At 44.4% G+C, this 26,740-nt stretch overlaps 1 protein-coding gene and 1 pseudogene across 4 annotated transcripts in view; one reads left to right on the plus strand and one right to left on the minus strand.

Moving 5' to 3' along the window:
- Positions 1-2,792: 2,792 nt before the first annotated feature.
- LOC123841697 (glyceraldehyde-3-phosphate dehydrogenase-like) lies at positions 2,793-4,242 on the plus strand (annotated as a pseudogene).
- An 8,801-nt stretch (positions 4,243-13,043) lies between these two features.
- Positions 13,044-26,740, minus strand: part of SCML2 (Scm polycomb group protein like 2) — a 95,397-nt gene continuing 81,700 nt past the window's right edge. For 3 of the 4 annotated variants that reach the window (XM_064573833.1, XM_045875468.3, XM_045875461.3), the window contains exons 12-15: positions 20,565-20,678; positions 19,651-19,902; positions 15,934-16,085; positions 13,044-14,859 (exon numbers count right to left, since the gene is read on the minus strand). In XM_064573833.1, coding sequence (XP_064429903.1) covers positions 14,731-14,859; positions 15,934-16,085; positions 19,651-19,902; positions 20,565-20,678 — 647 coding nt within the window. In that variant the 3' untranslated portion in view covers positions 13,044-14,730. The remainder of the gene's footprint in view (positions 14,860-15,933; positions 16,086-19,650; positions 19,903-20,564; positions 20,679-26,740) is intronic. The other variant, XM_045875476.2, reaches the window with a different exon arrangement.

The raw sequence follows: 26,740 nt of genomic DNA on the forward strand, positions 1-26,740 counted from the left end.
CCTTTGCCTGTCGCTCCTCCTGCTTGTGTTCTCTCTCTCTCAAATAAATAAAATCGTTAATTTAAAAAAACAATTAAACAACAGTTAACTACACAGACTATGGTTCACTCTCATTATCGAGGGATTTAACACACAGAGATGCCTGGCATAAGCAAACAAATTCTTTGCCGTGAATATAAAATCAAGTTATTTCTACAAACGATATCTAAATAGAATATCCAGCAAAAAGTAGAATATAACCAAGTTTAGGAGAAGAAAAGATGGAAGAAATAAGCAATAAAAACATCTATGCTGAGTGACAGCACCTCCTGCTGGCAGCCACCGCAACAACCACACGGCGCTCGCACGCACGGTCGTCCTGACACCTGCACCTTGCTAATGACGTTGGTCCTCTGGAAGCAGCTAGTCCGTGAGCATCTTAGGACATCCGGGGGAAGGATCCAGATCGAAAGTCCCCAGGACCCCAAGTTTTCAAGAAGGCACCTCCTCACCCTTTAGGAATGGATGGAAAACCTTGTTTCGGCAAAGCCAGGGAGAGAGGCTGAACTACGAGCTGGAGGACGGACGGCACAGACTCAGAGCACATGGAGCCCAAGCGACAACCGCCCCAACCATGGTGGGGAGGAGAGAAATCCAGCACGTGCAGGGTGGTGGGGCTCTTGGAAAGCAAAAGGGAAGGATGGAAGGTGAGGTCTCAGAGAGCACGGGCCCCAGACTCGAGCCACTGCGCTCGAGGGGGGGTGGGCAAGCAGCCCCCCACGTTACAGCTGCCACGGGTCGCTCTTCTAAATGCCCGTTCTTCGCCCTGGCCACACGTGGATCCACCAGGGGAGCTGCAAACACTGTTGGGGCCCAGGCCTGGGCCCCAGACGTTCCCACGGCCCTGGTCAGGGGAGGCAGGGTGCTGAGCTTGACGGCGTCCAGGGGATTCCCATGGGCACCAGGCTGAGGGGCACTGCTCTGTACGCTTCGTGGGCCCGGTCCCAGGACCATTGCACTGAATTCTCGCATCACCCGGGCAGGTTCACGTTACCAGCCTGGTTTATGGGCAGCAGGAGAGGGCAGGCCATGGCCATGGCGCAGCAAGAAGAGGGTGTGAAGTGACCGTAAATGCAACCGACGGGACCATGACCCACTCTGCCCATGAGACAGAAGGGCTGCGACACTCACAGAGCAGATCTGAGCTGTGTGGTGCGCAGAACACTCTACCGCTTTTATTCAGCTCTGTTAAAAAGGGGGGATGGATGGGCACCTGGGTGGCTCAGTCGTTAAGCGTCTGCCTTCGGCTCAGGTCATGATCCCAGGGTCCTGGGATCAAGTCCCACATCGGGCTCCCTGCTCGGCAGGAAGCCTGCTTCTCCCTCTCGCACTCCCCCTGCTTGTGTTCCACCTCTCGCTATCTCTCTGTCAAATAAATAAATAAAATCTTTAAAAAAAAAGGGGGGGGGATGGATCACAAAGCACGACTGATGACTGGATGCCACTTCAAGATGGGGGCACACGGATGTGTCTGTGTGTGTGAGAGATGGAGTGTGTGCGTGTGTGCGCACGTGTGTGTGTGTGTGTGTGTGTGTGTGAGGGGGAGGGAGGAAGGTAAAGAAAGTGTGAGAGAGAGAGATGGAGGAGACACAGAGCTGGAGGGGGAGGTGGGGCTTCGGTGGGGGCAGAGAATAGGAAAGAGACTCACAAGGAGTCCGTACATAGAAGCGGACACCTCCCCTTTGCTGTGTGAGTCTGACCACAGCCAGTCTGCCTTCCAGGCTGTCTGGGCCTCAGACCCCTGGGAGGCTCCTACCAGGGAGCCGTGGGGACAGCAGGGTGGCCCAGCTCAGGGGAGCAATGTGGCCACAAGCCCCCCTCTGCTCCAGGCTGACACCCTGTCCTGCCCATAGGCCACACGCTGGCCACCAGCTTCTCAGGTCAGAAGCTCTCCTCCCTTGCCTTTTTTCTGGTGGTGACGCCAGTCCCATGTTGTTTCCTGGCTGTGGTCCCAGAGTTCGGGCAACCTTGAACGTGATTCCTTCTCGCATTTTAAAGACAAAGGTGGTTGCGCTTGACTGTTTGCGGGCTATCATGAACCCAACAACTCGGGCCATCCTCAGAGGGACACCCCCTCTGACAACAGCCCAGAAAAAGGTAAAATGAAATTGCCGGAGTCGCCTCCCAAAAGAATACCTGAATGGGATTCTATCAAGGGCACTGTGCATACTGAATGATGGATTCTGTTCACTGAGAGCTCGCCCCCTACCCCCAGTAGCTGCCAGAATGATCTGTCCAGGATGCTGGTCTGGCTGTGTGACACCCACCCCCATTTATAATTCCTTAATTGCTTCCCACGGGCCTTAAGATACCATCCGTAGGTGACCCAAGGGCCTTCCTGTTCCAGGCCTTGTTCAGCTCCCCAAGTTCATAACGACTCCCCAGTATCCAGCCCGTGTTTCAGTCTCTCTCAACACTTTGTGGTTTACCAGATGCCTCAAGATTACACAGCCTGGCAATGACCTGGATGGAATGAGGGAATCTGTCCCCCTTTAAGTGGGGCCCCAAGTGCTCCCGTGGTCGGCTGAGCAGGGGTTCTTGTGAAGATGGAGGATTTGAACGAGAACCAAGGTGGACGGAGGGAATGAACGCTCACAGGCAGAGCCGAGATTCTTCCTTAAAACGTGGGGTTAGCTTTACCTCACAGATAAATAAAAGGCCGGCCGCTCAAGAGCCCATGTCCCGCGGCCAGAGGGCTAAAGCCTTACGCCGATAACACGGAGGTCACATGAGGCCTGCGTGCACTTTTTGCTTGGCCTGGCCTTTCATATACTTATGCCTACGTCTTACAGTTGGGAGACTTCACATGAAAATCTGCATTTCTACTTGCTTTGGAAAAGCGGGAAGATCTGTAGCATAAGACTCAAAACTTGGCATGTCCCCCACTGCAAGGACCACTACTCTCCTTGGGGGCAACAGGCAGGCTCCAACCGGACACGGCCGCCTCCGGTCGCCTGTGAACACGTAGGCACTGCACCCAGCCAGCTTCTCGGTGAGGCCGCCAACCTGGCCCAGCCCCAAAGCCTGTCTGCCATCACTTTAGCCTGAAAAACAAGGTGCACAGCCTCGTGGTAGAAACGAGGCTACATGTTGCCCGAGTCTTCCGTTTTCCTCTTCTTGGGAAAACCACCGTACCCAGCTCTCTCACCTACGGATGGTATCTTAAGGCCCGTGGGAAATGGAAAGGCCATCTCCATCTTCCAGGAGTGAGATCGCGCCAACATCAAATGGGGTGATACTGGTGCTGAGTATGTTGTGGAGTCCACTGGGGTCTTCACCACCATGGAGAAGGCTGGGGCTCACTTGAAGGGCAGGGCCAAGAGGGTCATCATCTCTGCTACTTCTGCCGATGCCCCCATGTTTGTGATGGGTGTGAACCATGAGAAGTATGACAACTCCCTCAAGATTGTCAGCAATGCCTCCTGCACCACCACCTGCTTGGCTCCTCTGGCCAAGGTCATCCATGACAACTTTGGCATCGTGGAGGGACTCCTGACCACCGTCCATGCCATCACTGCCACCCAGAAGACCGTGGATGGCCCCTCTGGGAAGCTGTGGCGCGACGGCTGAGGGGCCGCCCAGAACATCATCCCTGCTTCCACTGGCGCTGCCAAGGCTGTGGGAAAGGTCATCCCTGAGCTGAACGGGAAGCTCACTGGCATGGCCTTCCATGTCCGCACCCCCAGTGTGTCCGTTGTGGATCTGACCAGCCACCTGGAGAAAGCTGCCAAATACGACGACATCAAGAAGGTGGTGAAGCAGGCATCAGAGGGCCCCCTCCAGGGCATCCTGAGGTACACTGAGGACCAGGTTGTCTCCTGCGACTTTAACAGTGACACCCACTCCTCCACCTTCGATGCCGGGGCTGGCATTGCTCTCAATGACCACTTTGTCACGCTCATTTCCTGGTATGACAATGAATTTGGCTACAGCAACTGGGTGGTCGACCTTATGGTCCACATGGCCTCCAAGGAGTAAGAGCCCCCTGGACCACCAGCCCCGGCGAGAGCAAGAGGAAGAGAGGCCCTCAGCTGCTGGGGAATCCCTGCCCCAACTTATCCCCCCAAACACTGAGAATCTCACGACCTCCATTGTTTCCATCCCCAACCCCCTGAAGAAGGGGAGGGGCTTGGGGAGCCCTACCTTGTCATGTGCCATCAATAAAGTATACTGTACCCAGCCAAAAAAATAAAAATAAAAAGAGGGGAACATTTGACAGAGCCAATGGAAACAGGTGTTTTATAGGAGATACCAACACCAAAAACAACTTTGGCCTTCTATATTTTTATTTTTATTTATTTTTAAAAGATTTATTTATTTATTTGGCAGAAAGAACACAAGCAGGGGGAGCGCAGGCACAGGGAGAGGGAGAAGCAGGCTCCCCACTGTGCAGGGAGCCCCCTGTGGGGCTCGATCCCAGGATCCTGAGATCATGACCTGAGCCGAAGGTAGAAGCTTAACTGAGTCACCCAGGCGCCCCTATATTTTTATTTTTAAATTCCAATTCCAAAGCATAAAAAAGTGACCTCTAAATTATAGAGAAAAATATTAGCCTGGTTCAAAAAAAAAAAGGGCACCAGCTAGCAATTGGTTTGGAGATAAAAGATATAAATTGTCCGTAGGACATAGGACAAAGGTTAAGTGTTTACAGGTCATAGTTAGCTCTTTAAATGCTAGTTAAACACGCACACACACATGCACACAGACACGCACTCCTGCTCATGCGTGCACCCAAAACAGCAAGCCATTTCTTTAAAGCACTTGGTTTGTGTCTTAGATAAACCTTTCAGTACGTGCGTACAAGGTCAGGACTTCTTCAGTTCTCCTACAAGCCCCGTCTGCCTTTGCCCCGAGAATCCCCGGGATCACTCGTCTTTCATTACTATTCAGACATCTGTGAGATGTGTCATGGTAGTGGGTGGGGGGGCATGCGTGGATTATTCAAGTACAACTATCAATAAAAATGAGTTTATTTTGGGCGCCTGGGTGGCTTAGCTGGTTAAGCGACTGCCTTCGGCTCAGGTCATGATCCTGGAGTCCCGGGATCGAGTCCCGCATCGGGCTCCCTGCTCGGCGGGGAGTCTGCTTCTCCCTCTGACCCTCCCCCCTCTCATGTGCTCTCTCTCATTCTCTCTCTCTCTAATAAATAAATAAAAATCTTTAAAAAAAAAGACTTTATTTTAAACTGGAAGATGTACTGGAAATGGGCATGTTTTTCAGAAGAAAGTTTGGTTTTGTGTTCTTTTGTTTTTTCAGCCGACATTTATGTATCTCTTGTGAAGGTGATACTCTCCTAAACCCTGGGAACACAAAATAAATACGAGCGTCAGCCGTGGAAGTGCTCCCAGGGAAGAAATTTAGCGTTTCCGACATGGCCTCTGGCAGCCAGCTCTGAGATCGACAGACCGGGCAACCCAGAGGGCCAGAGAGTCGTGGGAGGTAGGAAGCGCGGGAGCTGGTGACCTCAGAGCTGCGGGGGCTGTGGGCCAGGAGGCGGACAGTGGCCGCCACCCGTCAGGGGCCTGGCTGCGAGGGCAGGTGACGTGCTGTCAACAACGCAGGACTGGAGAGGGCTAGATTGGCAAAGAGAAGATGGGAAGAGATGTAGGTGTGAGGAGTCGAAGATGTGCCTGGGAGCTAGTAGGTCGAGGCACCTTGAGACCACGGGATACACAGCAGTCCCCCTTATCTGCAGCAGATACGTTCCGAGACACCCAACGGGCCCCGGAAACACCATGATTTTCCTACACATACATGTCTCTGATGAAGTTTACTTTATGAATGAGGCACAGTAAGAGATGAACAGCAATAACTAATGATAAACTAGAACAATTACAACAATGTACTGTAATGACAGTTCTGTGAATGTGGTCTCTCTCTCGCTCAGAATGTCTTATCGTACTGTACTCACCCTCCTCCTTCTTCCTGTGATGATGCGTCAGGATCGTCCGCTTCCAGAGCCGGGTTGACCTCGGGGACCCGAAGTCTGTGGATGTGGGGAGACGACGAGATAGATAGGCCTACTACTCAAGGAGAATGTTCGGGAAAGAAGCTGTAGCTAGAAAGGTAGGGACGATTATTGTTTTCATTGTTAGTGTCTCAGGACTATCCCCTTAACCTCTAATTTTATGCCCCAGCCTGTAGCCTCTACTAACCTTGCTTTCTGTAATTCAGAGGGTACTTTGTACCTTAGGATGCACTCGATCTTGTTCCAGTTCCATAGATTCCTAAAAACACTGAATTCTCTTTTCCAATCTGATGTCTATCACGAATACCTTTTTCGTTATATCAGTATCTGCCCTTTAATTTTGCTTACTTATGTCAAAGGCTGAAAGATACAGTGAAGTCTTTTTTTTTCTATTGTATTTCTAGTAACTGATCCGTATGGTCTATCGGGTGTTGCTTTCTACTTGTTGATTCCGTGTCATTGGCCATCGATGCCAGGCCATGATCTGTCGTCCCTGTACTCGAACCTCTCACCATGTAAGGACTCCTGATGCGTTGACTGCTTTTTGCCTGCAGTTCTATGGTGCAGGGATCAATATTATCACTGGGCCCTACTTTTGGTTCATCTGCAGATTCCTTTCTCTCTAACCCTTTATTTTTAGTGTTGAAAGCAAATGACAAGGTGGGTAAAAGCATATACTTGTTTTGAGAATCCATCCTTGAATTTTTTTAATATGGGTGTTTAATCTGTTTATACATGTCATTAAATTAAGGTGGCCTTCTGACAAGGTTATGCTTTTTTCTTATGCTTTTGCTGTTTCTGCCTTCCACTACATGGCAATGTGTTACTGCCTTTTATCTTCCACAGTGATTTGAACATGCTATGGCCTGTGTTTTTGTAATTAAACCATCATTATAAAAGCAATACGCTGCAGCCAGATCAGAAAGTAAAGATAAGCAAAAGGAAATGAAACAGACCTGGAATCCCACCTACCCAGAGACGCCCACTGTAAACATGTTTGTATCTATCTTCCAAAAGGTCTTGTAGATCTGTCAACACATCTGTGTATAAACACACAATAGACTCCTCCGGGGAAGTCATGCTACCCGTCCGCTTCTGTGACCTACTTGGATCGACATATACTGCATGCCTTTCCATGTGAATAGGTCTCCTCTACTTAATTCTGAAAATCCCCTTGTTGTGGACCCCAGTCAGCCTTCTTACAGATATTTATTTTCAAACTGCCCTTTGGATATGTTTGTACCAAATTTACTTCTCCTCAGCATGAATAATTAATACTGTTTTTCATCTTTGCTAATTTGATAAAAGGGGAGGAATAACATGCATCCTGTGTTCATTCGTGCTAGTTTCAACCCTAGGCAAGCTGCACGTTTCTAGGTTTTCTTAGCGTTTCTCCTTAAGGATTTAATATACGATGAAGGTGGTTTTTTGGAACCAGCTGGGAAAGGAAGCAGTGTTCAGCAAATGATGTGGGAACCACTGATTCGCCATGAGGACGAAAGGTTTTTGGTAAAATGCTCACCAGATGTATTTATGATGTCTTCCAAAGAACCACAAGTCTCCTAGAAGAGACATGGGTGTGCTTACAGCAGCTCAGCCCTGCTCGCTGTCCCTGGCCGCGAAAGCCCTCCGCCCTGCACACCCCCCCCCCCCACCCCGCGCCTCCGTCATCCTTCTGGTCTGGGCTAGAGCGACACCTCCTTGGGCCGTGGCTCATCCTCCGCTCCACCAGGAAAACGTCATCTGGTGTATCTCCCGCCTACTTGAGTTTTGCCACACGTTGTACATTTATAAGTGCCCCGAGCCTTTGGAGCTTTTTCACGCTCTCTTCCCACATAGGCCGGAAGGTGCCTCAGGTCAGGGATCTCGCCTCTTGCCGTCCCTCTTCCCTGCCCAGGAGCCTTCCAATCATTTAGCCCCTTTCCGGGGCTGCTTCCTCCCACCGCCACTTTTTAAAGTACACGTTAGAAATACCATTGCCAGTGCGCGCTCCCTTCAGGGCTGTTCCTGCTTCGGCTTCCTCCTGCAAAGTTCTGCCTGGGGGGTCTCTGGCCCACCTCCCCGCAGAGTGGCGCTCCCCTCCGCCTCCTTCCCGACCAGGGCCGCAGTGTGCTGGCCCTTTGGGAACTGACGTAGGAGAGTGGGAAGGCAAGGGCTGGAGCGTGGCAGAACCACGAAGGCCGCGCTGGGGGAGGTCTGAGGCTGCCCTGGGGTGTAATACACACCCAGACGTCAGACCTGTGTGCGCGTCGGGGCCGGGGGAGGAAGTACCTGTGAACGTGGAAGTCACGGGCATTTTCTCACGCACCTCCCAGTGAGCAGAAATACTTCCCAGACTCTAGCAAACGCAGGCCTGCCCATCTTTGCTTCCAGGAGCGGTGTGCGTTTTCCTCCTTTTCGTTTCCTTCCAGATATTTCATCTGGATAATAGGGTATTTCATGTCCTATTCCAGATATTTAGTGGGAAGGCAAGAGCGAGGGACTCGGGGGCTGCTGGCGAAATGTCATGTTAAACTAGATGACTGCTTGAGAATTCCAGTGTTTCACTCTCTTGGGAGGCACACTGTTCTCCGGTAACTCTTTCTCCCTACGGTTCCAGTGCTTGGCACTCTGTACGTGAAAACCAACCGGAAAACGACCTAAGGGCCAGGTGGCAAGTTATGGCGCTAACTCTCATACTTGTGGAAAGGCTCAGGATGAATCTGGTACCAAGAAAAACTCAAGCTAAATTTGATTCCCGGGAGGAGGAGTCAGTGCACAAATAGGCGGGCCCTACTCCGGGTCAGATGCCCATCCGGACACTGCTGGCCCAAGAAACGAGCTGGTGGGACTCACTGCCCTTAACGCAGAGTTCGCTCTAGTGGGGGAGACCTCCAAGGTGCCAACGAGGTCAGCAAGGGCCTCAGCTACATTTCACCCTATTTTTGAGCTGCGCTGTCAAGTCCCCCAGACCCAGGAAGTTGCACCCATTGACTTCTTCGGACATTCTCTGTACGAGGCGCCAGGATGGCCTGGCCCGGCCGCACACGCCTTCTTGCTCCAGAAGCCAGTCTGAAGGAGCAGCCCCTGGGGGGCACGCGCTGTGCTCGTAGCAGAGGGGAATGAGAGAGAGATGAGCAAGAAGCCACCGGGAAGCTTCTGCTGGGGCTTGATGTGCCGTAGGGCCACTTACGTCTCGGCCAAAGCAGGGTTCAGGGGCAACGGGCCATGGACAAGCGGTTTTGCCTGTAAGAAGGAACTGCTAGCCCATGCCAATGGATGGGACTCAAGATCCTCTGACAGGGAAAGGAGGAGGCGAGGACTAGGCGCAGTTATATAACCCACCCCAAGTGTGAGTGCTATGGAGAAGATCAAGCAGGGAGGGAGGGTCAGAGGAGCTGGGTGTGTGAGTGGAATGGGGGGAGGGGAGTATCCAGGAAATTGGCAGAATTCAAGGAGGCATGAATGTCTTACGTTTCGCCATTAGGATCACGATGTATGCTTGAGACGGCTGGCTGTTTACCAAAGATCCACTTCCTGGCCTTCTTGGGCACAGACGTTGCTCATCACCATTTCAGTCTGGTGTGGCCCCGTTGTCCTAAATGAGTAACTCTTTACTGTCATCTCGTATCCACTGGGTGCCCACCTCTCCTAGACTGTCGCATAGATGCCTTTTTACTGTTGGCTTCTCTTAGGCTGGATCTAAACAAGGTCCACGCGTGGCATCTGGATGACATGTCCTTAAGACTGTGTTACTCTGCGCATCATGGCAACTTCCTCTTTCTTCGGTGGACGCAAGGAAATTGTCAAATGACCTGCCAAATGTGATGGCTTCTGTCTAGCATCAGCTGATGCCCAAAGACAGAACAGACACTCATGGCAAGACCTTCTGCTTATGCTATCGGCTACACTTTCACATTTCAAAACCTCGAGAACTGCGAATCTCCGGCCGATCTGATTAGATTGCTCTGTTTTCCTTTGTGCTGTGGTTGTTACTAAGCTCAGACTAGCGCTGCCCTTTTCTTGCTGTCCACTGGGCTCACATGATCAGTCTTTAGTTCTCCGTTTCTTTGCTTTATCCCTCTAAAAACGACCTGTTCAGCTTTTGAGTTAACATTTTATGTCTTAACCCACCCACTTTTCCCCACCTCCTAACATCTATGAAATTGGCGGCATCGATGACCATGGCGTGGGATTTAAGCGGCGACCTTCCTCTCTCCTATTTGGTCCATTAAACGATGGCTCATCTTACAGCCAGAGGCGTCTCAGATCTGATTACATAAAGGCCCCTCGCTGTGGACCTTCTACTCCTCCCTCCCAACAGTGGGCAGCTTCTCCGGGGCAGCCTTCTGAGGGAAGTAGACCAGTCAGGGTTTGAGAGGGCACACGTGACATTCTAGGTCTTCAGAGTGGAAGTGGTTGGATACAGATCCAGAAGCCTCTGCAGCTGCTGGAGGGCAGGGGGCCAAGGCGAGCCAGGCAATTCCCAGAGATCCAGGCACGCAAGGGTTGCGGGGAAGCCCCCCTCCATGGTTTCAGCCTCCTGCGTGCCTGACGTGGGGAAATCTCCAGACCACATCCAGTGGCCGCTGGCCAGATGCACGCCTGCCTTCTGCTCGGCCAAAGGCCTGTCCTGAGCAGCCACCAGAGGAAAACTGCTTCTGCTTACCTTCCACCTTCTCCCTCGCGGGGGACTCTAACCCCCACCGCTGGCAAGGGGGCCTGGGAAATGCCGCCTCCAGGCTGCACGGGGGAGAACTTAGAAAGGCTGGGGGCGGGGCGGGGCGTGTCAACACCACGCAGCACTTCGGAACACGTCACGTGTCAGTCCATACATTCAACGTAAAGGAGCTTCATTTCTCTCATCTTCTCTGAATGTAAAAAGAGCGTGTAGTATATTCTTCCCCGCCCCCCCCCCCCGGACTGACTTCTTTCTGTGCCTCGTGGAGTATATAGACCCCCACCCCCTGACATCGATGAACTTGAGCAGCGCAGGCCAGCCAAAGGCAGGTGCAAGAGTGAGGCCAAAGGTGGAGTGGGGCTTCCTGAGGCCACAGCCTGCCCCGCCTGCCCCTCGCCCCTGAGGGATTAGTTCCCCAAACGAACGAGCTTAGGTAAGCGCTTTGGTTCTTCAGCTGAAGGGCGGGACACAGAATGACTGCAGTAGTAGGACACTTAGCGCTCCCAGCCGCTCACACTGGCTCACGGGCTCTATCATGAGCTTCCCGAGGCTCTCCTTTCCGTGAACGTTGGGTCACCTCAGTTATGGTCTAGGCAGCTGGAGGGGGGGGAGGTAGGTCGCTTATTCCTTAAAGCTCGTCTCCTGGGTTGCGAGCGCCCCTGGAGCCAGAGCAGGGGGTCCCACATGTCCAGAGTTACCTCGAGTATAGCAAGGAGAGTGGGGAAGCTCGAGCTGAGGACGTGCTCACCGTGGAGAGTTGCTTTCAAGGTGCAGTTCCATCAACCTTCCGGAGGACATTGGGGGAAATGGGAGGTAAAGGAAGGAACCCGGTCCGCCATGCATTGTGAACGTGGGCCCCGGGCGGCACATCCTCCACGCCCGAGAGCCCGCCCTCGTTCCCTGGATCAACGTCAGAGGACTGAGAGATACGAGTGCGCCCCAGCATCTCACCCAGAGATGCTGTACAAACAGCCCCAGAATTCCAACCGTACTTCATTCACTCAGCCAACGGTGAATGCAACCCCTTCGTACTCGGAAGGCGGTGCTTTTCCTCGCCACGACATGTCGTTCCTAGTCACGAGGGTTAGCTTTTCATTTCTGGTCATATTACAGAAGGGCCTGGCTTTTTCATGCTTACAGAGGGGGCCTGGGTTTGAAAGTCTGGGAAGTCCTACTCTGGAACGCCTACTCTGAAGACGTTGCCATGATCAGAAATCATGCAAAGACGAAAGCACATGCTCCATGCGCCCGGAGGGCTGCCGAGGTCAGCTTGCAGAATTGCGCCAGCTGGTGTTGGAAGGAGGGACTGAGAGGCAAAACCCAGAGGAAAGACCATTTTAAAAGCCCGCGGAGTTCACAAGAGCCTAACGTGGCGTGCTTTCTCTGGACTACAAGCTGACAAACCAGACGGGAAAGAATCCCCCAAGTCCCAGACAAGCACAGTGACAGCCCCGTTCCAGCCACCAGGGCAGCAGCCCTGGAGCCTCGGCGAGGACCCTGTCGTCTCCGAATGAACTAGCAGACACGCTGTTGCGGCGGGAGGAGCTTCGGGGTTCAAAGGCATGGAGCAGAAGCTCCTGGCGTAGGGGAGGGGGCAAGGGGTCAGATCCTGAAGGCGATGCAACCCCAATCCCGAGCCTCCGAGGCTTTTCCGCCCTGTAAGCCCGGAGAGCTGAAGGCGGAAAGGCGGTGTGGCTCCCGGCCCTCCGCCCGGGGCCCACGTTCACAATGCATGGCGGACCGGGTTCCTTCCTTTACCTCCCATTTCCCCCAATGTCCTCCGGAAGGTTGATGGAACTGCACCTTGAAAGCAACTCTCCACGGTGAGCACGTCCTCAGCTCGAGCTTCCCCACTCTCCTTGTTATACTCGAGGTAACTCTGGACATGTGGGACCCCCTGCTCTGGCTCCAGGGGCGCTCGCAACCCAGGAGACGAGCTTTAAGGAATAAGCGACCTACGTCCCCCCCTCCACTGCCTAGACCATACCCCGGGGGTAAAAGGGCAGCCAGAACTGCGAGGCAGACGTAAGAACTCGGGGACGGGGACGAGATATGTGGGGGGCCCTGGTCTTTTCCAGCGCGCTCGCGTCACCAATACCATTGCGAGCAACAGGTTTTGAGCACAGACAAAGCTCACCGAAGGACCTTCGGACTGCTCCCCTGGGGTCTCGTTTAGGCCCTACAAGAGATCGGCCCTTTGCTGCTAGCGATCTGCTTATCTGTAGAATGAGGGCAAGTGTTAATACTCAACTCTCTGGACGCAGAAAACCACAAACTTAGTAGAGCGTTTCTTTATCAACTCTAATAAATTCGTACATTAATGTCATGCGGTGAAAGCAAATAAAATCAAATCTGAGGCTCTGACATTATTGTGGTTTTAAAACTTTATTATATTTTAAAATCTGAAAACTGTAAAACATAGTATTCATACAAACACCTGAGGACTGTTCAACTGGGCACAGCATCTTCACACAAACAATTTGAAATAAGACCAGGCTTAAATTAGAATTTTGTCTTCTAACACAAAAGGAATAACATAGATAAAACCACCCTTTAAATAGTTGCATTCTTATATAAAGTACATTTGGTTTTCTGAGAAAGAAAATGTACATTCATGCCCCTGGTGTATATTTTGTTGGCATTTACAACAAATGGCTAAGACTTTTAGCACAGCTTCTCATAGCTTATAAACATTACACCAAACTTATACAATGTAATTACAACATATAGCACCATTTCCCCTTAAAAGTTCTAACTTTAAAAATAAAGCCCAAAATGGTAAGTCAGAATTAATACATCTTCCAAAATTTAGCAGAATAAATGGCTCAGAGCTAAGCAAATTAACTAGGAACATTGCATAGGACAGAGAGCTTCCCTGTATGAAAAGCAACCTACGGATTGTTTCTTATCCCCTGAAGACAAAGCTGAGAGGTAATAGTCATAGCAATTGATGCACATATTGTTTACAGAATAAAAACCTCTAACTATATAAATAGTTCACCATTACCTCTGTGGCGGTACAAAGTGCCATATTAAATTCAAAAAGAACAGATTTACTTGTTTGTATACCTACAGGTATAGAATAATATATAAATACGGTATAGTATCCATATGAGGAATAAACACAGACAATAAAATATCTATCTTTAAAAAATTTGGGCACAGGTGTCTTCATATAGAGATGTGAGAAATGAATGCCCAGTTAAATGTCTACACTTAGCAAAAATATGTAATGTTTTAAAATAACAGGTATATTATTGAAAAATATTTAATCAGACTCCATCCAAACCACCCTTGTAGTATAATATCTCCTGCATAAAACAACCATTCTATTTATCCTATAATTGTTCAAAAGTTATCAAAAACTGATTAAGAACACTTTATGAAAGTTTATAAGCTTGCTTTTTTTCTTTAAATATGAACAAATACAACACACAGAGAAATAATAACAAAAGGAAAATAACTTATATGGCTTTCCCTTTCTAGAGATTGGCAGGACAGGAACAGAACTTGTAGTAACAGACATAAAATATCTGGAGAAAGAGTATCTACAGCTGCATCTTTAAATTCTCTTCTAAGGAAAACTCGTCACAGATTTCATTAGAGAACTTGTCAGTCCCTGATACTTCCCGCTTTGGGATTTAGCTGTTTTGGTTCTATATATAAACATTAACTTAGTGGATCCCTACATCAAAAACTAATGATGTATGGTGACTAACGTAATAAAATTAAATTAAAAAAAAACATTAACCGAAATCAAAGGTGTTTCTCTGTTTCCAGCATGAAAATACATTTGTAAATTGTACAAAGTGATAAACTGTAAACTGTAAAACAATAAAAAGACATAAAGAACTCCCAATTTGAATATGCTAATACTAACACGTAAATGGTTTTTTAAAGAAGTAGATTGGACTATCATGTTGTTCTGCAATTCTGGATATAACCTATTTTTAGAGGAACTGTCTACCAAACAAAAGCTGCTAGGGGAATTAAAATATTTTTAAATTAAAAGTTATCAGGATAACAAAGAATGCTGTCCAATCTAAACTTACACATTTTTTTTTCAATTGTATTTTCCTTCTTTTAGTTTTTCAATGTAGTAACATAACTTTAATGCTGGGCCCAGCTTCAGCCCCATGTACTTCATCATCACATCACTTTTGAGTAGTAGCAGAGCCTTCCCATCAATTTCCTACAGAGAGAAAGAAATTACAATTAATAATGCATTCATATTTTGTCAAGTTATATATAAGAACATGTAAAATAGAGAGCAGTTGTACATTCTCGATATATATTCTCTGAATATGCATTTATTTCCTGAAAACTATTAAAAATATAATTTATACAGCAAGACATCATTTGATAATTTCTAAATTCACTTCAAATTTTAAGAAAAAGGAAATTTAACCCAGTATCTTTCAAAATTGGCCTAAGCACCAAACTATCTCCTTTTAAATACTGTGTGTTGAATAAAATACTACAGATCTATGACAAAGGTTAGAAAGCTATGAATTGTAGAAATGAATTTCAGACGGTCATTAACTTTCTTAGAAAGGCTGGGAATATGAGGATGTCAGCATCAATGCAAACTGTAAATGTGTTATACAGTGTTGTCTTTATGTTGAAAGCTAATCAGTTAGTTGTCTGAAGCTAAACTAATTAAATGCTAAAACTAATTACTGAGTTTCTTAGAATACTGAAAAGGACAGAAGATACTTGGTCACTGATTTGTTACAAAAGACTATAAACATTACTTAATAGACACAAGGCATCCTCCTAAAATTTTTTATTTCCTTAATTAACCAATTTATGTCGGAGAAGCATATTATTTGGTACTCATGAGCTCCTATTTAAAATAAAACTGCACTTAATCTTACACAGTTGCTGGATTCATTGGGCAGGACACCCTGTCACAGCTTGTGGTTACCCCCTCCTACTCACGGTCCTGGGGCCGAGCAGGGAGCAGGTGGGGAGGAGGATCCTTGTGGGAGAAGACATCTGAGAGTGGCCATGCTGAATCATCTTCTCTTGAGAACTTGAAGACTTGTAGTATTTTAGGTACTCGGGTACCCATTTAAAGCACAGATCCAGCCTCTACCATTTAAGAATCTAACTTTGGGCCAAGTAACCTTTCTCACATATGGAAAAATCAGTTGATAGGGTTCCCCCACCATCCACACTAATCAGCATCCATCCAACTGAAGGGCCTGCACAGAGGTCATTGAAAGGCATTACGGCAGGAAAACCGGATCAAAAGATACATTACATGTTGCCTGAAGAGGTCGGCGAGGGGGCCTGATATCTGAGGATCTTTATGTTTCATAAACTGTATCACTTCATCCACAGACCAGGTTGAAGGGTCCTTAGAGAAGCCTTGTTTCAGGACACTGGGGTCAGGTACAGCTATATAACTTGGAGCTTCAATGGGGGGAAAAAAGACAAATCATACTTGACCTGATCATTATCCTGAAAGAAGAGATGTTAGGTAGGGAGAAATGGTCCCATTCCTGGAACCTTCTATTAAGCACCCCAGCAAGGACCCAGGACTCCAAGTGTAGAATCCAGTGAAAGCCTAGATTAGGATGACCTGAGGATGGCTACCCAAGAGCACCCCATCTGACCTCCCCCAAACAACAAAAGCAGCTTCAGAATTTACGTTAAAGCCTCAAAAATCATAAAACAGACCGATCAATCTGAGGCCTTGTGGGCCACAGGCAAAGACAGCAAAAGTTCTGGTGTTTGGGGTAAATGAGGTTAATCTAAGCTAACCTATTACTCTTGAATTTCTCTCAATCTCTCTCCTCTTGGTCTGTCTAGATTAGGTTTCTTTTACTAGCTAAATAGAATGGAAAGTCTCCAGATTTAGTTTTATAGTTGCTTAAATTTATTCACTTTAATCAAGGAATTTCAATAACCCCATTATGTTTGAGAACCAAATGAGTTTTACCGAATCTCTCCCATGTATTCAATATGGATAATTTTAGCATCACTTTACTCTTCAAATGCCTGTCTCTTAAGGCTTAAATGGTTATCTGAGTTTTGAAGAAAACAGGATTATTTTCTGCTTGGCTAGGTCAGAAGTAACTTTAACATTATACTGAATACCTCTCTCAAGTTTAATTGCATAGTAATAGATACTCTGGTTGAATGTTTATAAGTCAAAAAAAGAAATAATTGAGAAATAGAATTAAGCACTCATACCTCAAAAAGTTTTAGCTGTGCTGTTCACCAAGTTGTGCTGTAATTTCTTTGTGTCCAGACAAGTATTCATTTTATTCAACCAGAGCACTTGACTCTCTAAAGATAGTGTGTGATAACGGAAGTGAGTTTTGTAATTTGCCAGGAAGATCTGTTTCTTTAAACAAGGACCGTCAACACAAATTTGGTCTTTTTTGGGGTGATTTAACCAAAGATACACGTTTTCTTTCCTATCATTTGGGCTCCAGCCATTTTAGGGGCATTTTGAGTATTTACCCAGGTAAAGGGCAAAGAAAAACAGAAGATAAAAGAACTCAGAATGTAAGTTTTTTTGTGTGTAGCTCAAAAGTGTACTTATTTTCTCCTTCAACATGACAACTTTGATGTGAAACAAAAACTCTTTACTAAAACATATCTTCCCTTTCACTTGTCAGAGATAAAAATGTTGGTCATATCTACCAAGAAATGCTACTGCGCTATTTCAACCCAAATGGAAATGATGATGGTATAGACCATGCCGTGCCTAAGGCATTCTAACAATTTAGGCAGAAAAGTCTTCTCCTTTAGTTCTAAGAAAGACTTAATTTAAGATGAAAAAACTACTGGCAAAGCTAATCAAACTAATCATACCTCTAAATAACTTTTTTGTGGGATTTCTGGTTTATGTCATCAGAATCCGGTACTGTTATATCTTAAATAACATGCAACCAGTTTTATAGATTACTACAGAAAAACTATATGCAAAGATATAATTTATGGTATAAAACTATAATTTTATATTAAAAACAAAACAACTATAAGATCATCTATGTTGGGCGCCTGGGTGGCTCAGTTGGTTAAGCGACTGCCTTCGGCTCAGGTCATGATCCTGGAGTCCTAGGATCGAGTCCCACATCGGGCTCCCTGCTCAGGGGGGATCTGCTTCTCCCTCTGGCCCTCCCCCCTCTCATGTGCTCTCTCTCATTCTCTCTCTCTCAAATAAATAAATAAAATCTTTAAAAAAAAAAAAGATAATCTATGTTTAATTCATTATGGAGAAATCATTTAATTGGGCCCATACCTTCAAAACAATCAGAGAAGTTGTAAACATTAGTGTTATTCAAATAATTACATGAAATAAACTAACTATGTGAAAAATAATCAAAGTTCAGTCGTGCTTTTCTCCTGAATGGCTCTGTCTTACACTAGAGTATCAGTGTTTCTGAAATAAATAAAAGTGATTTGATTTTATCCACAACAATGTTATTGGATTTCTTTCCTATAATAAAAATGAACAATTTATTTCATTCAAATAATGGGGCAGGGCAGGAGGTTGTGAGAGCATCACCAGCCATCAGGGGTGGACTCAGCTTTAAGTAACAGTTCCAAGACCTTGAAGAAAACAATAGTAATGACACCTCTAGACAGTTTCCAAGGGAAATGCTTACCTATTCTCTGAAGATGGAAGCAGCCCAGCAGTTAAGCGTACAGCCTGGAGTCAGAGTGCCTGGATTCAAGGACTGACCCAGCCACTTTCTAGCTGGGGACCTTAGTCAAGTGACTTCTCAGATTTCTCACATGAAAATGTTTACCAGCACGTACGTCTTAAGGAATTGCTGTAAAGGCTATGTAAAATATTACATGCCTGGCACACGTCAGATAGTGATGAAGATGATGCTGATTTCTATTACCAATAAGTAAATTACCAGTAAGTAATGTTATTACTATTAGTCTTTCCACTCCTGGGAAGAGCAAAAGCTAGACTTCTCAAGCTCAAATACAGGCTACTTTGGCATAGTAGTATTAGTCATACATCTGAAAGTGAGGAATTCAGTATTAGGGGTAACCTTTTATAGCCTTTTGCTGAGAAGGCCTGTCTTCAAAGCTCTTATTTTGTGAAAATACCTAAAAATTCTGGGTATACTACCCCTTGATGGGATAAGCATCTACCATCAGACTCCTTGCAAATGTCATTCTGAAAGCAGAGACGATCTACATGAGGTGGGAGATGAGGGGATGATATTAAACATGTCACAGCATGTATACAGCACAGTTGCCCATAGAAAACATCCACTAAGAAAAGCAATCAAGTTGGATGGCTCCTACTGCCTTCAATACTCACCTTGCCTAGATGCCTACCAGGAGAAAAAGGACAAAACACATTCCCACCCTTACCCCACCTCGGCCCACCCCTACCCCCACCCCATTCATCCTGAAAAGGGTAGAGGGTAACTATCTTTGCACATGGAAAACTATTCTGGCTCTTTCCAAATGGCAAAAGGATGCTGCCCTGTTTACACGTTATGTATTCCTGGTGGGTCTGAGGGAGTAACTGAAGATATGGAGAATGGGGAAATAGCTACCACAACAGAATACCAGAGCCCAGATCTGGGAGCCACACGCAGGCTGGAGTCAGGAAAGGTCTCAAAAGAGACAAGGAAGAGAGTACATCAGAAAGGAGAGGAAGTGCATCTTTCCCGGCCTCAGAGTCACATGAGGTTTCGGAGTCCAGACAGGATCCAGTGAAGTGATAAAGTACAATGGAACCATTAATAAGAAGTACTGATCTAAGAAGTCTATGAGAGACATGGCTGGGACCCAGATCCCCAGGGATACTTCTATGCCGCCATGAGGATCGGAGCATCTGTAGTGGCTTGACCCTGACAGTAACATAAACAGGGAGGACTCAAACTCCTCAATCTTGGCACTTTCTCCAATATGATACACTCTCAAAGGATGTTGTTGGGCAAAGAAACCTTAAGGAGAAAGAAACACGTTGGTTGAGAATCACTGTTTTTAAATATACCTTCACTTTTCCTCTGCATTTGGAATTTAACTTCATGGTGACTGCTCTTGGTAGATCTGGTCCCCACTAGTGCTGAACTTGAGGTGCCTGGCACACTTGGAGAAAAATTCCTGGAGACTGCAGTATGAGTGCTTACAGGATTTCTGCTGGTAGGGCTTAAAGAATTTGCTGGATTTAGTGATGAGTTTTTGGAATCTTCAGGAAGCTTTTCCTCTTTGGGCACGCCATTTCCCTCAGAAGACAATAGTTCTTCTACAAGAAAAAAAGACAAAGGCAATGATCTTCAGTAGACTTTATAGCTTAAACACTACTAAAAGGTCAAAACATCTCCTAATCTTCAACAGTTCACTTAAGCCGTGCTATACTGAACCATAAACCTCTAACATAAAGTACGTGGCCACCCCCCTCCTTGGCATTTATAGTAATGAACACGGTCTTAAAATCCAAATTGATTCCACTATGTCACCTGTATTTCTCGTGGCAACTGTCCCTTCCCAGTCTTGCTACCAAGCCTGTGAACACCTCACTAAAGCATTCATTTTTAGGGATGCAGTTCTTCACAACCATTATAATATGATCACACGGTTGGCTTCTAACATTTGCTTACTACTTGGACACTTAAAACTTTCAGTGGAGAAAGGCACTAGGCACTAGGTTTTTCTATTCACTTTTTATCAGCTTTCAGTAATACAAAGCTGAATGGAAAATGTTACTGTAATTATTTTACTTTTATCTAAGGAGAAATGACAACTGTGCACTTCTGAAGGGAATGAAACTCTTGACAAAGCTGCCAAGGTAGTAGCCTAAATGCTCACCTGATTTGGGCAAATACACACCCCCACCCAAGAGCATATAGTTAAGTGGTAGTAGAGTGACTTTTCTTCCCATTCCAGGAACTTGTAAATACTATTTACCTTTAGGGGCATGCATCTTTGTTTTGGGGAGCTTAGGTGACACAGGAGCAACATAAGGTATAGGTTCCTGCGAAGACCGTTTGGGGCTTTTCTTTTCTGTTATGTCTTCTTTTACTGTTTAAAAAAAAGGTGTCTGTTATACTAACATTCCTCAAGCATTTTCAGATCATCAGCATATAACACTTTTGTTTCTAAATCATTTGCCTACTGTAACTTCATCAGCAATTTATCAATTACTTGCTTATTTATGAATAATATGTGTTGATTTCATCCCATTAAATATTTCAGTGACCTCATATTCAAGAGCTAAAAGAATTATATCCAGGCATCATTTATTCTAGGATCATCAGATATCTCTAAGTATCTCAGGAAGCAGTGAGACAATCAATTATAATGTGTCTAAAAAGGCCTAGGAAAACTGTTCCCATGAACAAAAAAAGTTAAGAATTCAGAGAAGGAGAAGACAGTGTATAGTGGACATCTCATTTTATAGGCAACAGTCCTGGCCCAGAGCTACCCTTCCTATAACTCTACAGCTTATTATTAAACCAAATGCATTTTTACCTAAAGGACCACTCTTTAAGGCATGATCCTGAAAGTAACGACATCTCAAATTATTGATTAAACTCTAAATATCAATCAATATCTTGATTTAACCTCCAACTAAAAGGAAAAATTAAGTATAATAGAAATCTAAATAGTCTGATAATAGAACCTGCATGAGAAGATTGCAATGAGAATGTACCAAAGTCAAACTTCATCTGGTTCAAAATAGCTGTGGGCCTGGCATGCTTCTTAAGATCATCCGATAAGCAACTTTTAGCCATCTGGTTACTGATTACTAAAGAGTCTAAGAGAGCTCTTACCACTTGATTTTATTTTTAATCATGGACTACAAAAACCAATAGGCAAAACATATTTCTGTGAACGGCAAATATTTACATAATTAGGACATTTAAATTCCTATAAAGAAAAAATTGGCCTTTTTCATACTCATTTAATGATATGGAAAATTCAAATACTAATGTATAGTTTTCTACAGATGTATGTTACCTCAGAATCTTAGCAAGATCAGAAAATCTTTTCTTTTACTTGTAATATTCTAATGCTTTCTTATAAAAAGTTAATGAAGCTAGTGTATGGTCTACTATCTGGGGCTGATAAAACATAAAAATGACTCCTGACTTCTGCTCCTGGGTATTGTAGTAAGCTCAGGCATGATAAACTTTTCCTGCAGAGATAACTAGAAAAAGCCAGATAATTTACAAAATACTTTAAAAGTCATCATAGAGAGGCACTGCCGGGATGACTGATTAAAGACCTGCAAAATCCACTTCTTCATAAAAATAACAAAGAGATTGGCAAAATTAATTTTTCAAAAACTCTGGACATTACAAAACCCAAAAAGCATTTGTTCAAGAAAAAAGTGGCTGAACCTCAGAAAGAACAGCAAATTCTGTGGCATTTTAGCTTCCCTACCATCATCCCCTTCACTGTTTTTGCAGCAGCTTTGCAAACCAACAGGTTCATAAGTACTGTAGCTGTGAAAGCCAGCAAATCATAGCAGCCACTAGAGGGAACACAATGGGTTTGGAGCTCTCAAAAGGCCCTATCCCCAGAGAACCAGCACAATCTGACCAACCGTGAAACTCAATGGAAAGCTCTGATCTCAGGCCTTGTTTTATTGGACCTAAATCAGAGCCTGCTCTGTGTGAACAGTCCTATCTCTAAGGCACTGCTCAATCAAACAAGCAAACAAATCAAAAAAATCCACCGTAGTGCTTGTTTAACACTATAGCTGCCTGAGGCAGCATCATCATTTGGGGCTGATAGGAAACTGACCAAAAAGCTTTAAAAACAAACCTGGAGAATAAAATGTCCATTAGCAGACTTTGAAAACCATAGAGATACTCCTGGGAATCTAGAAGGCCATATGCATGTGCAAGGCAGTATCCATGCCCAGGAAAGACCTAAGACCTTAATCTTTCATTTCTTGCTGACCTTGAAGCTCTGCACAAAGCAGACTTGTAAACTGCCTCCTGGAATGTTCAAGGTAAATTCCAACACATACATGAACTCTGTGGCAAAGGATGGAGGCATTTATAGAAATCCCTGTCCAATCATTTGTTGAACACTAAGCTAAATGAGCAGACTTCAGTGGCCACATATAATAAATGAGCCCAGGAAGTCATTAGGTTAGTCCAGGTAAGTTACTATACAAAAGGACCAGCAACAACAAACCCTAGGGAAGAGGAGAAAATCCGATTTTCAGAGTTACTGCTTTACACTCTTTTAAAATGTCCAGTTTCCAATTAAAAATTAGGAGACATGCAAGAAACATAAAAGTATGGCCTATACAAAGGGGGGGGAAACAGTCAATAGAAACTGCCTCTGAGGAAGCCCAGATACTGGAGTTAATAAACAAGGACTTTAAATCAGCAATTTTATTTATGTTCAAAGAACTAAAAAATAATAATCATGTCTAAGGAAGTAAAGGAAAGTATGAGAACAAAGTCTCACCAAATAGAGGCTATCAATAAAATGATAAAAAATTACAAATCGAAATTAGGACTTGAAAAGTAGTATCAATGAAATGAAAAATTCACTAGAAGGGCTCAACAGCAGAAGAAAGAATCAGCCAATTTAAAGAAAGGTCAAATGAGATTTTAAAGTCTAAGGAACAGAAAGAAAAAAGAATGAGGAAAAATGAACAGACTCCAGAGACCTGTGGGATACCATCAACGACACCAAAATACACATAATGGAAGAGCTCCAGAAGGAGAAGTGACAGAGAGAAAGGGACAGAAAGAATATTTGAAAAAGTAATGGCTAAATGTTTCCCAAATTTGAATATCCAAAAAACTCAACTATCTCCAACTAGGTAGGGTAAATTCAAAGATAGCCACACCTAGGAAAAACACAGTCAAACTATCAAAAGCAAAAGACAAAGAGAATCTTGAAATTACCAAGCAAAAAGCAAATCATCATACAAGGGATCCTCAATAAGATTAACAACTGACTTCTCATCAGAAACTATAAAGGCTAGTAGGAAGTGGGATGATATATTCAAATTGCTAAAACAGTCAACTGAGAATTCTACATCCAACAAAACTAAACTTTAAAAAATGAAGGAGAAATAAGAAATTCTTCACAAACGAAAAGTGAGGGGCACCTGGAGGGCTCAATTGGATGAGCATTTGACTCTTGGTTTTGGCTCCCATCATGACCTCAGGGTTGTGGGGTCAGGCTCTGCCCTGTGGGGAGTCTGCTTGAGATTCTCTCTCTCCCTCTCCCTCTGTCCCTCCCCCTGCTCTCTCTCTCCCTAAAATAATCTTTTTTTAAAGAAGTGAGAAAATTTGGGGTGCCTGGGTGGCTCAGTCGGTTGACCATCTGCCTTCAGCTCAGGTCGTGATCCTGGAGCCCTGGCACTAAGCCCCAAGTAGAGCTCTCTGCTCCGCGGGGAGCCTGCTTCTCCCTCTCCCTCTGCCTGCAGCTCCCCTGCTTGTGCTTGCTCTCTCTCTGTCAAATAAATAAAATCTTTTAAAAAAAAAAAAATTTTTTTTAAAAAGGGAAAAAATTCCTCACTTGAACAGCTTACCTACAAGAAATGAAATTACATTCAACAGTAACTCAAATCCACATAAAAAAATTAAAGAGTACTGGGGTGCCTGGGTAGCTCAGTTGTTAAGCATCTGCCTTCAGCTCAGGTCATGATCCCAGGGTCCTGATTTTGAGGCCAGTGTTGGGCTCCCTGCTCAGCAGGGGAGTCTGCTTCTCCCTCTCCCTCCCTCTGCCCCTGCTCGTGTGCTCTCTCTCTCACTCGCTCTTTCTCTCAAATAAATAAAATCCTTAAAAAAAATTAGAGTACCAGTTAAAATATCTATGGTTAAATATTTATTATGAGAGAGAGTGTGCATGCAGGGGAGGGAGGGGTAGAGGGAGAGGGAGAAAGAAACCCAAGCAGACTCATGCTGACTGTGGAGTGTGGAACCCAACGAAGGGCTCAATCTCACAACCCTGACATCAGACCTGAGTGGAAACCAAAGTTGGATGCTTTACTGACTGCGCCACCCAGGTACCCCAAATATATTTGTCTTTATAACTCTTTTCTTCTTCTTCTTCCCTTAAAAAAACAAGTAGGGGCGCCGGGCTGGCTCAGTCAGTAGAGCATATGACTCTTGATCTCAGGGTCATGAGTTCAAGACCCATGTTGGGAAGAAAGCTTACTAAAAATACAAAAAAATGATAATAATAAAAAAAAGGAAAAAATTACAAAATTGTATTTTGGGGCTTATAATGTATAAAATATAATTTGGCAATAAAAGAACAAAGAAGGGGGCAGGAAATAGAGCTGTAGTAGAGCAAGGTTTTTGCATAATATTAAAATTAAGTTGGTATTAATCCAAACGAGATTGTTTTAAATTAAGATATTAATTGTAATCCCCACGGCAGGCAACTACTATGAAAATAACCCCTGGACAGGAAAAAAAAAAAAAAAAAAAAAAAAAAAACTCAAAAACTTTAGTAGAAGGAACAACAAAGGAATTAAGATAGTATACAAGAAAACATCTATTTAAAACTAGGATTCATATACAAATAAAAAAATAAAAATAGAAAAAAACCCATCTATTTAAAACAAAAGAGGAAAGTTATCAAAGAAAAGAAGAAAAGACAAAAAGAAACAATAAGACCTAGAAAACAAATAACAAAATGGTAGATGTAAATCCAACCTTATGAATGAATGAATAAATAAATACTTATTAGTAATTATATTAACTGTCCATGAGATAAACACTCCAGTAAAAAAATTAGCAGAATGGATTAAAAAAAAAAAAAAAACATGTTCCAATTACATAATTAACACAAAAGATACACTTTAAATTCAAATATACAAATAAGTTCAAAGGGAAAGGTGAGAAAAAATATACCATACAAACAGTACTTAAAACTGGACTGGTTATAGTAACATTAGACAAAACAGACTAAGAAAATCCTAAGAAATTCACACATACAAAAACCCCAATGGTAAGTAACAAATTCAGCAAGATCACAGAATAAAGATTAATAATACAAAAATCAATTGCATTTCTACACACTTGCAATGAACAACCCAAAATTTAAGAAAATAATTCTATTTACAATAGTGTTAAGAACAATAAAATGTTTAGGAATGAATTTATCAAAAGAAGTGCCAGATGTGCTTTCTGAAAACTACAAAATATTATTGAAATAAATTAAGGAAGACCTAAATACATTGACATCCCATATTCATGAACTAGAAGACTCAATATTAATTTTTAAGAGATTTTATTAATTAATTAAATGATTAATTAATTTGAGGTGGGGAGGGAGAGAGAACATGCAAGCAGGGGAGAAGCAGAGGGAGAGGGACAAGCAGACTCCACATTGAGCATGGAGCTGGATGCGAGGCTCAATCCCAAGACCCTGAGATCATGACCTGAGCTGAAATCAAGAGCCACCCAGATTCAATATTATTAGATGGCAATAATCCCCGAATTGATCTACAGATTGAACACAATCTCTACTAAAATTCCAGCAGAAAATGACAACTGAACTTAAAAATCATATGGAAACCCAGAATTGCCAAAACAATCTTGAAAAAGGAGAACAAAGTTGGAAAACTCATACTTCCTAATTTCAAAAGTTACTACACAAAGCTACAGTAATCAAGATACTGTGGTACTGGGGCGCCTGGGTGGCTCAGTTGGCTAAGTGTCTGCCTTTGGCTCAGGTCATGATCCCAGGGTCCCATTCTCCCTGCTTGTGCTCTCTCTCTCTCTCTCTGTCAAATAAATAAATAAAATCTTAAAAAAAAAAAAAAAAAAAGGATAGTGTGGTAGTGCCATGAGGATTGACATACAGATCAATGAAATACAAAGTCCAGAAATAAATCCATATATTTACAGCCAACTGATTTTTCACAAGGGTGCCAAGACAAGTCAATAGGGAAAGAGTAGTCTTTTCAACAAATGTTGCTGGGACAATTAGATATCCACATGTGAAAGAATGAAACTGGACCCTTATCTCACTGTATATAGAAAAATTCAAAATAGACCAATAACCTAAAATATAACAGCTAAAACTATAAAATTCTTAGGAGTAAACATAGGAGCAAATCTTTGTGAAACTGTATTAAGGAATATTTTCTTAGGTAT

Source organism: Mirounga angustirostris, unplaced genomic scaffold (genome assembly GCF_029215605.1).
Source record: "Mirounga angustirostris isolate CCGP_5_RB_7025 unplaced genomic scaffold, mMirAng1.0.hap1 SCAF_11, whole genome shotgun sequence".
Taxonomy (NCBI): domain Eukaryota; kingdom Metazoa; phylum Chordata; class Mammalia; order Carnivora; family Phocidae; genus Mirounga; species Mirounga angustirostris.